This window comes from Carettochelys insculpta, chromosome 15 (genome assembly GCF_033958435.1).
Source record: "Carettochelys insculpta isolate YL-2023 chromosome 15, ASM3395843v1, whole genome shotgun sequence".
Lineage (NCBI taxonomy): Eukaryota > Metazoa > Chordata > Testudines > Carettochelyidae > Carettochelys > Carettochelys insculpta.
The window spans coordinates 22,948,950-22,960,577 of NC_134151.1; the positions used below are offsets into that span (position 1 = coordinate 22,948,950).

Sequence of the window (11,628 nt, forward strand, 5' to 3'; positions counted from 1 at the left end):
CATGATCCTCAGGAGGAAGATGCCCAGAGTAACATGAACACCTCACAGCTTGCACTGCACAAAGACCATACAAAGGGGTCCCACAACTGGAAAGGGGACCCAGTCCCCAGCGCCATACTTGGATTCGAGCCCCGCCCGCCCCCCGGAAGCTCAGGGATGCATGTGCCCAGTTGGAAGAACTGGGAGAGTGGGACCCAGCTGCGAATGGCTCAGGAGGGCCTGGGCCACTGGGAGAGGCGGCAGCGTGCGAGCCATCCTAGCAGTCTCTCACCCCCCACCTCCCGCGCGCCTACACCCAGGGAGCAGCAGGCGGGCGGGGGAGGGGGAGCCGTACTTCCCCTTCGGCCGCTAGAGCTACAACAGCCTGATTTCCCCGAAATGATGCTCGCCAGCCAGCCAATCAGCGGCGGGCGGAGCCGAGCCAGGCCCGCGAGCCGCTGCTGATTGGCCGGCAGGAGCCGATCTGGCCAAACTAATGGGGAATCCCGGCGAGTGTGAGATATACCCAGACTCCGCTGCGCAACCGGCACAACGCGCGGCTCGCTCGCGGGAGGCGGACCTGCGGCTCGCTCCGCATCGTGGCAAGGCTGCGCCGTGGGGATCGGAGAACAAGGTGGGTGGCGCCTGGCGCTGCGACCAACCCGAGCTCTGCTCTTCCCCGCCGGCCGGGAGCTCCCGGGGCTGGACAACGTGGATGACTTTGCGGGACACTGAGCCACCACCTGGTCCTGCAGCCAGGGGCGAGCTACCCTTAGGGGACAGGTAGCAAAGCCCAGTGGCGCGGCAGGTAGGAAGTCCTGCAGACCAGCTTCGGATCTGGAGTTTGGTGCATTTGCAGAAACTTCCGCGGCCGTGCACGTCAGGAGTTCAGCCAGCCGCCTTGTGGCTGCAGAGCTTATCTCGCTGGGGAGGAAGGGGTTTGTTGTGGTCTCCAACGTGCATGGAGAGCTGTAGGTGGAGTGCCAGTTCGCGCCTGATTCTGTGTCCGGCCCTCAGGTGGTTGCTTTCTGAGGTGGGCGGGAAGGGATTGAGGCAAAGAGGAAAGACTGTGCAACAACAAAGGGTGCTGCTGCTGCTGCTGCTTTCTGAGACACAGGAAGTAAAGGCTGAAAGAAAAAAAAAGTCATTTTTTGGCATCAACACCAGCCAGCAGCGGCCATAGGCATCAGAGAGAAATGAAGAGGATTTGAATACACGTTGGGGAAAGCTAAAAATGGTCCAGGTGTATGGGGAAAGATCCGTGAGGCTAAAACATGGAGCCAAATCTTTAACTATGTGCAGAACTGGCCATAAAAGAGATGACTGTGGTATTGCATAGTTTAGTGCATTTGAGGACTGTTTGTTCATATGACCATATTGCAATTTAACCTTGAAGTATGTGAAGTTCAGGTGTGTTATTAGCTAGAGAAATCTAAGGTGATGGGATGTACTTTGAAAAGAATTATGCATTTTGGAAACAATCTCTTATAGAAACGCACCTATGACTATAAATGCAACTGAAGACAAAAAAAATTTTTTTTGAAGCTAGAATAGCTGATGTCCCAAAAGCAAAAGTCAGTAAAATGAACATATACAATTGGGCAATATTAATGGCAGGGCCCTAAACTTTACCCCATCAGTGCAAGCAAATGTTGGATGCATGCATGCTTAATTCACCACTTTTAATTTAACTGACCCACAGGTTTGGAGAGAAGTATTACATTGTCTGTTATATATTTGCCCAACAAGGTGAGGTAGGGAGAGCAGAAGTCAGAAACCTTAATGTATTGAGTGTTGAGGAATCAAGATAGTTGCTTAATGATTCTTCATGTTAGCATAATCCCATTCTGTCAATATAGCCACGAGGAGCAGTATGCATAGGTGATAGGGCCCGTGCCTTCCTGTGTATGTGCACAGAGGCCCTGAGTGTGCATGGGGCCTCTGGACCCTCTTGCTAGACACATTACATCATAAGTATAATTTGCTATTCAGTATTGCTTGACAAGGGTTAGTAATGCCATTTTCAGTCACAAGCATTGCATTCCTGTTTGAGTTTATATCCTGGTCATTAAGCATGAAGGAGCTACATCAAGCTGGAAACTAAAGTCAGTTGAGGCTTTTTTAATCAAAATATCCAGAATCACTACTAGCCTGAAATTATCTAAGCATACTTTGCAGTAGGACTCCAAGCATCAGTCCCTGAGTTCAGTTTTGCTGCCCTTCCTTATGCCTGTCTTAGCATCAAAGCTGAATGGGAGTGTCTACATGGAGGCTGTGCAGGAATACGTTACAGGAAGATAGGAGGCGGCCAGTGGGAAAAAATGCATGTGAACTTGGGAACAAGTTTTTAGTTGATTTCCTCTCTCATGATAAAGGACATCGAGCTATGTAAGCCTAACCTCACTGGCAGCTGGCCAAGTCTGTCGATCAAGAATTGTTCTAAAATGCTGCATTCTATTCTTGAAGAACTGGTGATATTTCCATAGTAAAACAGGTCAGGGAATATATTCATGGCAGTAGCTCTTAGTGGAAGGAGGAATTAGCAGCAGAGTTCAATGTTTATGGACAAAGGAACTGCTTTTTTTTTTTTTTTTTTCTTATAAACGTAAACATTCCTGGTAGGGGAAACTTGGCACTGAAATGAGTGGCAACAAAAAGACAAGTAACAAAGACACTCCCTCAGAAATAATTTTTTGTTTGCTGTATTATGATTCCTCCAAAGCCTCTCTCTCACACACACTCTAGTTACCAACCCTTTAAGAAAAAGTTAATTACACGGGTAGTCACACATATAGTGCTCATGAGACTGGCAGGCCTGATGTCTGGCCCTGGAGATTTACATCATCCTTTGGTGTGGCATGGGGCAAGGGCAGCACAAGACTTAGCAATTCATAGGCCTGCTGGTGCCTTGGCCACAACCTGGACTGACTAACATTACGGGCATGAAATGAGTTCAAAGTGCATGAACCTCTGTATTCTTCCTTGCCTTTGGCACCCAGGCTGGGAGGCAGAATACCATAGATGTGAGTGGCTTGTGAGATGTGGCTGTTTGCTCCCTGGGTAAGAGTTAAGACCATATTCTTTTCATGTGAGCCACCAAAAGAGCACCGGTGGTTTAGAGCGGGAGACCTCTGCATCCCACTTCCAACTTCTAGAGCCCTCCAGTTTCCCAAATTCAGTCATTTTACTTATCTGATTAAGGGATAATGTAGCAAGAGTAGAACAAAGAAATTGCCATGCAGAAACTGACAAGATGACAGAAGAGAAATTGTTTATTGATTTTGGGCCAAGATTTGGTGTTGTTGAAAGCATACTGCCCATTAGTAGGAGTAAGCAAAGAATTTCATTGCAAATATTTACTCTTTTGCTTACCTATATTTATTATTTTCCTTTCACAGCCAATATGCCTGTAGCAAGAATGCGTATGAGGCCATGGCTAGAGATGCAGATTAATTCCAATCAAATACCAGGACTGATGTGGATCAACAAGGTGGGATGCGTTGTCTTTATCTTCAGTCAGCATCACCCTTTTATTCTGAGCTGATGTTATATACAAATCATCGCTACTTAAACAAATGAAAAGAAAATGGGGGGCATTTACACATGCTACATAAAACCCCATTTTTGTTTTTTCAAAAACAATAGCTGTAATTGGTTAATGAAGAAGAGAGAAGATCTGGCTTTCGTTGGGGTGGTACTAGGAAAGGGAAAAAGAGCAGCTAGACACTAACATTGGGACCCTAGAACATCTAAGATCAGCCTCCAGCTTGGGTCAAGTTATTTTACATCTCAATTAAAGAGTCAGTATTAGAGTCTCAAACAGTCAATGGGACTTCAGGCCAAATCTTGAGTGAGACTTACCATCTGAACCACTGACTTTAACACTGCACGTTCACCACTTCCCCGAGAATTACAGTCATATGAAACCCTCTCACACTCAATAAAATTATATAGGTGTATCCTTATCGATTCAGGACTTCTTGCTCGTTGACTTTTAAATCATGAAGTATCTTGATGTGCAGAGGAATGGAGCTATCTGAGCTAAATTAGCATGGAACTGTAAGAAACAGGTTTATGGTGTACACAGATCCATCCTTATTGTTAATTTTTTTAAAAAAAGATTTAATTCACACAGCGAAAGACACCAAGAACTTTATGATAAACACAAAGATCAGAGACAAACCAACAGACCAAGATAGTTCTGAGATGAGGTTGGCAGTGTCCCTTGTCTTGATTATATCTGGTTATGCAGCTCTGCTAAATTCAGAGCCCTCAGGAAACTTGATATGGGCTGTAGTACACATGTGATACTAAAGTGAATGGTACATTAGGAATCTGATGGTTAGCCTTAATGCAAAGTTTCGTTGGTAAGCCTGAGTTATCTTTGCTTAAGTCCATATTTAGTCTTGAGTGGATGTTATATTTCCTGTATTCAAAACTGCCTTGTTTCATTACAGGATAAGATGATGTTCCAGATCCCCTGGAAACATGCAGCTAAGCATGGCTGGGATATAGAAAAAGATGCCTGTCTCTTCCGAAGCTGGGCCATTCATACTGGTAATGTGCTGCTTTTAAAAGTCTATCATATTAACAAAAAATAAGCAGTCCTGTAGCACCTTGAAGACGAACACATTTATTTATTAGGTAATGAGCTATCTTGGGTAAGACCCCACTTCATCAGATTTTCACATTGGAAGGGAGAAGTGGGTCTTACCCAGGAAAGCTCATTTCCTAATAAATAAATGTGTTAGTGCTACAGAACTGCTTGATTTTTGTGAAGCTACAGACTAACACGGGCTATTGATCATATTGTGACTATTATATTAACAGATATTTAGTGATTCAGATGCTAATTGTGCCCTGATCTGCATTCCATGCAACTAAACAGTTGAGCTTCAGAATGGAACAAATGCTAGTTCTTTTGGGAACCATCACCACAGAGTTGTCTGAAGTTCTGAATACTTACGGACCTCCTCTGATTTATAGGGAGATACAAAATAGGCGAGAAGGAGCCTGACCCCAAAACTTGGAAGGCAAATTTCCGTTGTGCTATGAATTCGCTGCCTGATATTGAAGAAGTGAAGGATAAAAGCATCAACAAAGGCTCCAGTGCAGTCCGGGTTTACAGGATGCTACCACCCCTATCAAAGCTTCAGAAAAAAGGTGTGTGTGTTACAGCCTGTCCTCAATATAATGTGCCTTAAGGGAACCATTACTGCAGTTAATAGTTGGTTTAAATTTCTTGTTCTGCTTGTGAATAGGTAGCCTGCAAATTCTTTGACAGAAATAAAGTGTTGATGTGAATAGGCAATGTTATTACTATTGCTAAATATTGCTTTGGATGTACAGCTCCTTTCATTCCAAGATCTCATAGTAATTTTTTGAAAGTTAATTAATTCTCAGAATATCCCTGATGGGATCAGCTCTTCATCAGTTACAGATATGTGCTCCTCTTGGGGGTGGGATTATAGTTGCTGTTTAAGGACTATCACTTGAATCAGCTGTCACTGAAATCAGTGGCAAAACTCCCAGAGCATTCGATCATGCCCTTGCAGTGCACAATGTTACTACACCCATCGACTGTGCTTTTGGAATATTAGAGCCAACAGAAGCGGCTGCTGACTTTTTCTCAATGTCACCTTATTTTTGCTTTCACAGAAAGGAAGTCAAAGTCCTCCAGAGAGTCGAAAAGCAGGGGTAAGAGAAAGGTATGTACTGACACTGGCAGGTGAAGAAGTCAGAGATTTGCTTTGGAGTTTTGACATAGGGGAACAAATATCTCCGACGTTTTATCTTGGTCGAATAGGCCTTTCATTCAATGCATGTGTCTTTTCAGTCCTTTGAAGACCTGAGGACGGAGGAGGCAGTTGAAGCACTGAACAGCAGCAGTCTACCAGATGACCACAGCGGTTATACAGTTCACAGCTATTCAGAACAGGAAGTGGAGACTGAGAATGCTTCCATCACCTTAGGTGAGGTTGAATTTTAGTTCTTCAGACTTAGCAGAGCATGCTGCACTTACCAACCCCCAATGTATGACATCTCGGCATCATAAGCAGAGGAAACAATAATATCTTTTCCTGGGCAGCTATACAACAGGGTATATGCAATGTGCTCCAGCCCAGACAGTGAGGGATGGGAGGCTATTCTGAATCAGCCTTTGCATTTCCTAAAACTTCTAACCCTTTCTTCCTGTGCATGCCACAGATCTCTCACTGTGCGACATAAATGGTCTGACAGAATGGAGAAATACAATGGAAATAGCAATGGCTGACAGCACAAATGACCTTTACCAGCTTCAAGTGTCACCTTTAGCTTCGTCTTCTGAAGGTTGGTATTTTATTCATTGAAACCTCAGGTCAATCCAATGCTGGTTTCTTGGGGGAGAAGTGAGGCTGAGGGCGTGCTAGCTAAAAATGGGGTTTACGCATCTCTAAAACTGATTACAAAAACCAAAAGGCTTTAATTGGTTAAAGTGAAGGGACCTTGTGGTCAGAGGTGGAAAAAAGTACACCACAAATTACTTGAGTAAAAGCAGCTGGTGGCAGGGATGTGTGTGTGTGTGTGTGTGTAATACTTAAGTACAAGTCACCTATGTCCTCTCTGGAAAATTACTTGAGTGAAAGTGTGCGCGCGTGCGCACACACACACACACACACACACACACACACAGATTGTATCCAGAAGTGAAAGTGGCTGTGCTTTTACTCAAGTAGCTTTTTGGGTGCTTTTTCCACCCGTGGTTCTGGTGCAGCTCTTATATGCACAAAGCTCTTGGTAAAATCCCTGGGAGTTTTGCTTGCATGAGGACTGAAGGCTTGGACAAGAAATATTTTCATTTACTTCCTGAACTGATCACAGCTCAGCCCAGTGCTGTGTTAGAACAGGTCCTCACCTCTGGTTATAGAAAGGTCTCCAACAGGGAGAAGGAAGAGAGCTCTGGTCATGAAGCAGTATTGCTCGGCAGTGCAGAGGAATGTTCTTGTGCTCATTTCTGAAGCACTTAGAATCAGTATCAGGCAGGACACAGAGGTAGCTGGCCAATGGTATCTCCCATCATGGTGATTTTTAAATGCTGAAGTCAGTCCAGTGGTCCCTGATAAGTCTCATGGTACATCTGCCAATTGGAGATACACACTCACTTCTTTAGTAATTACTTAAGCAAGATGTGCATCATGGTTAGAGTCTGGGGGTAGCATACAGAAGAGGTTGGGTTACCAAATTTTAACTGGAACAGGGGACAGGCATCTCCATGTGCCTGAGCAACACAGTGTTCCCTGTAAGCTGAGCGCTTGGGCAGCTGTCCAGGAGAGATTCAGGTGCCTCCCAGCTTATTAGCAGATCACACACTTCTGCCTGCAGCCAGCAGCATGTGTTTCTACTGGTGGCACACATAATAAAATTTATTTTGCCCACAGATGGAAAAATTAGAGGGAATGCTTATTTAAGTGGGAAATACTCTCCCATTGTTTATCAATATGAAGTCTGAGTAGGAGGGCTCTGTACTGGAGAGATGCAACAGGAACCATTTCTTCACCCAACTCCTGGCAGGGCATAGAGCAGATACCCAGTCAACCTATAGCTGTTACTGAAATTCATGACCTCTATTAGTAACTGGGTTTATAAGAGGAAGGCCGGGGTAGCTTGGGAGTGATGGAGGCTTCTAGTGGTGGGTCAACTCTACACTCCTCTGATACGAGCTGCCCACAAAACAAGGTCACATCACTGAAGGAGGAGGGGTCATACGTTCTTAGCGTGAGGATCTCTGTAGCCTGCAGAAATTCTAGGACTTCCTGTTACCCACAGAGGTGCTGTTATGTGATTAGCAAACATGAATTAGTGTATGATGATAACTGAATGGGAAAGCAGGGAAGCTGATCGGATGTGGTTTATGCCAGCATGGGCACAGAATTAAAGCAAGCTTTTTTTTTCTTCCCCCTAACAGTAACAGATGATGATATGGAAGAAATGAAGGATCAATTTTACAAGGTAAAAAGACCCTTTGTTCTGTTCAGAGTAACATTGAGCAACTTGCTATTTCTGTCAAAGGAGGTGGAGAAAAAAAAATACAGAGAAAATTAGGTGTACCTGAGAACTAACTTGTAAATAAAAATCCTAGGTACAGCCAGGATTTGAGGAGCATGCACAGGAGGAAACACTTAATACTCTTCTGTCCCTTCAAGAGCACATGAGCCATTTTAGAGATAAAGCCTTGACAAGCTGAGTGATAGATCAGAACTGAGGAGACATTTGCACTTTAGAAGGAATCTCTTCCGTACCCCTAACTAATACGGTGCATTTTAAATATATTTAGTTACATATCTAACACACAAAATCACATTAGTCATTGTTATTTATAAGCACCTTCCTTCTTGGGGGATTTCTCCTGGCATGTGTTCTGCATTAGCTTGATCCCTACTTTACATTAATAGGAATTTCACATATATCAACAAGCAGGAAAGTAAAGGGCTTTTAGCAGTAGGAATAGTATGGGTAAGGTTTGTGGAAGCGTCCCTGCAGAGGTCCGTATTCCTGATCTGCAGTACTTCTGCTGGTCCCGAGTTAGCTCCTTGCATGAAAATTGACAATTCCAGCACATTTTGAGGTGGTTTTGTGGTGTGTACTCATAAGAACTTAAGACCTTGTTGTCTAGGTACATCATGATGAAATCTGTCCTTAAATGTAACTGCAATACCAGATGGCAGCAGCATCTCTAGGCAGGAAATATTATTGTTGCTGATCTGTTTGTCCAGTGGTCTTTGATTTGTCCCCTTGAACATTGTAAGGCCTATCCATCTCAAAGCTTTGCCATGTTTCTTTTGTCTCCTGCAGCTCTTCGAGCAACAAGACTGGCATACTACCAGTGTTGGTGGGAAAGGATATCTTACCAATGAGCCCGGAACACAAAACATCTGCAGCACCTTCAGCTACAAAGAGCAAGATTCTGAAATAGATACAACCTCAGGTACAACTTCCTTCATTTTTGAAGCCAAGTTACTTAGGATGACACCAGAGGCAGAGGAAGAAGCAAATTAAGCTTTCAATGCAGGATGGCTTGAGTTGGGTGGAAAAAACAAAAAGAATAGAGCAGTTTATGAATTATCCTGTTTTATTTGAGATTTCTAACCAGTTCGTTAATTTCAAATTGAAGGAGTTTGTTGGGTTCTCTTAAAAGACCATTTGTACTAGAAAGTGAATCACAGATGTGTGTTTAAAAGTTACGTGCCTGAGACAGTCTTATTTGTGGGAATTCACCACAAAAATCTGTGTTTAGCTCAATTGCCTTTAGCTCAATTGACTCAATTTTTTAGCTCAATATTTGTAATCTGTGTCAGTTTCCAGATTTAAATTTCCTGCCATATGGCCAGTGAGAATGTTTTTAAAAAATGGAGATTGTAGTAAGGACTACCACAAATTTAAAGTATTTTCAGAGATAAAAAAATCTTGCTGATATAGCCAGAGATTATTTGAACAATGTTTACATTTTACTATTGTATTATTAGTGTGCATTAACTATTTTGATGCATGTGGTAAACATTTTTTTCTTTTTTTTTTTTTTTTTTTAAAGGGGAAATAGAGTTCAGATTTTGTAATGAGCTGAAAAGCAGTCTAGAATTCTCTTGGCTGGACACAGTTCGATCTAGTGGTATACAAGCCATTCCTTGCAGCTTGTAAACCTCTCACTTCCTGGGACTCTGAACTGCTTTACTGCTCCTACTCCTTGTGAAAGTGACCAGAGGAGCAGCACTGGTTGTTACTGACTGTGTGAGAAGCAAGAACCTCTACTTTCCGTTGAACTTCTGGGACTGAAGAGATCAAGCCATGGAAACTCCATTATTAGACGACCTTCTTAGCAGAACAGTGTGAATTGAAGTTGGTTGACTAAGCCAGGGTCCTATCAAACTTAGATTTGCTTCTAATGTGAAGCTATTCCTACATTACTGTGAAATGGGGTTCGGACCTTTTTGTTGGGAATCAAGTGAAAGGTGCTGTGCGTCAGTAGAAGCTAAGCTAGGATCCCCATTTCTCTCTCATATAACTTCAAAGCACTGTGTTTGCAAGCAGCTACCGTTTCCTTAACTGTCGTTTACCAGTCCAGTACTTAGGGCGCACAGGGCAAATGTACCTATTCATATTAGTTCTGGTTGCCACATTCCTGTGTAGCTCTGATGAAGTCCTTCTGAGCTTGGTGACAATCATTACGGATTTTTGGATTCAACTAAAATTGCACTAATTGATCCCCTTTCCTTTGACTACTCCAGCACACAGTTGATTGACCAATTATATCCCTCACTTTTGTAAATAGGTTTAGTCCAAGAAAATGTGAATCATCAGCTACATGCTTTGCTTCCCTATATTACAGTTATTCCAAATATCTGCTCATAGGACATTTTTCTGTTGCATTGTGTTGCATGGGGTGCACCAATTTTTAATTTAATATGAGAGAGCTGCCACATTTGGGAACCATACTTTTTTTGCACTGATGGGCAGAACACTTTATTTGTACAGTGCCTTTCATGGCAGTCAATGTATTCTCTATATTGCAATAGAGTACATGGACTACCATGTACAGTATATACTCCATGAGCTGTAGAGAAGATCTTTAGAGAACTCAAAGATATAAGCCCGTCCTGAGCAATATCAAGTACAGAAAGGAGGGAGGTCTTTTGATCTATGCTTACATATTTGGAAATCCATAAAATCACTAATTGTAACTGAGCATTTTCCTGTACATAGGTTTGTAGATAAGTGTTGTACATTTGTTTTAATAAAAATGTTTTATATATGGAATATATTTGACTTATTTGAAAGCTGATGAGAAAATATATTCTGAGCTATGTAGACATTTCTCAAGAGTCTGATTACTGGAAGAGCTGCTCCAAGTGTTACTACATCTAAACACAGGGTCTCTTGTGATCGTGACTTATTTGGTACCCAGCGGAACACTCTGAGCAAAGAGGAGTCCTTCCATCCCTTTCAGTCAGAGTCACCTGAAAGCTATAGATCTGGGCTACATTGGAGACATTTTAAAAATTCCCACCATTGGGACAAGTGGCTCGTATTTACTAACAGCAGCAACATCTAGACTGCCTGATTTAGGTGGCCTCTTACTGTTGTGGAGGTTTTAGGCACCATGCCAGTTAGACCTGCTCAGAGCGGCATTAGGAGAGTCTTTGAAAGAAAAAAGTACTGTTGGCCTCTCTGTGCACGGGCTTTCCATACTATCAATAGCACTGGAGCACAGTTGGTATCAGTAAAGGTGAGAAACTTTTAGACATATCCTAAGATAGAGAAGTCAATATAGCTGGACGCGCCAGGCCAGGCCAGGCCACAGTAGAGAAGCAAACAGACATTTTTGCACATGCTGGAGTGCAGTAAGCACTGCACTGCACTGCAATAGAACACAGTCTTTCAGGGGCAGGCAGAGAGACGGCGCCGGTGGGGCGACACGTGTCCAGAGTTAAAATCTGTTTAACAGCTTGCAGTGTGATGCTATTGTTAACAGTGCTGGGGGGCAGCCGATTTTGGACAATGCAATTTGAAGCTGCAGCAAAGGAAGAAGCTGGGTCAGAGCTGTCTCTGGGGTCAGTGACCTGTTTGAGAAATAACAGCCTGAAGGGAGAAGAGAGAAGTCAGAGGACAGCTGGC

At 43.3% G+C, this 11,628-nt stretch overlaps 1 protein-coding gene across 1 annotated transcript; it reads left to right on the forward strand.

Moving 5' to 3' along the window:
* Positions 1-500: 500 nt before the first annotated feature.
* IRF1 (interferon regulatory factor 1) lies at positions 501-10,763 on the forward strand. The gene is made up of 10 exons (XM_075009598.1): positions 501-613; positions 3,378-3,469; positions 4,437-4,536; positions 4,966-5,142; positions 5,638-5,687; positions 5,816-5,951; positions 6,187-6,309; positions 7,925-7,968; positions 8,812-8,944; positions 9,548-10,763. Exons 2-10 carry the CDS (start codon positions 3,383-3,385, stop codon positions 9,652-9,654), a joined length of 957 nt encoding a protein of 318 aa, XP_074865699.1. The 5' UTR covers positions 501-613; positions 3,378-3,382; the 3' UTR covers positions 9,655-10,763.
* Positions 10,764-11,628: the final 865 nt, after the last annotated feature.

Coding starts and splice junctions, on each gene's coding strand:
- IRF1 (XM_075009598.1), top strand. CDS start 3,383: ATGCCTGTAGCAAGAATGCGTATGAGGCCATGGCTAGAGATGCAGATT. Junction 4,537..4,965: donor AAGCTGGGCCATTCATACTG/GTAATGTGCTGC, acceptor TCTGATTTATAG/GGAGATACAAAATAGGCGAG. Junction 5,952..6,186: donor GAATGCTTCCATCACCTTAG/GTGAGGTTGAAT, acceptor TGCATGCCACAG/ATCTCTCACTGTGCGACATA.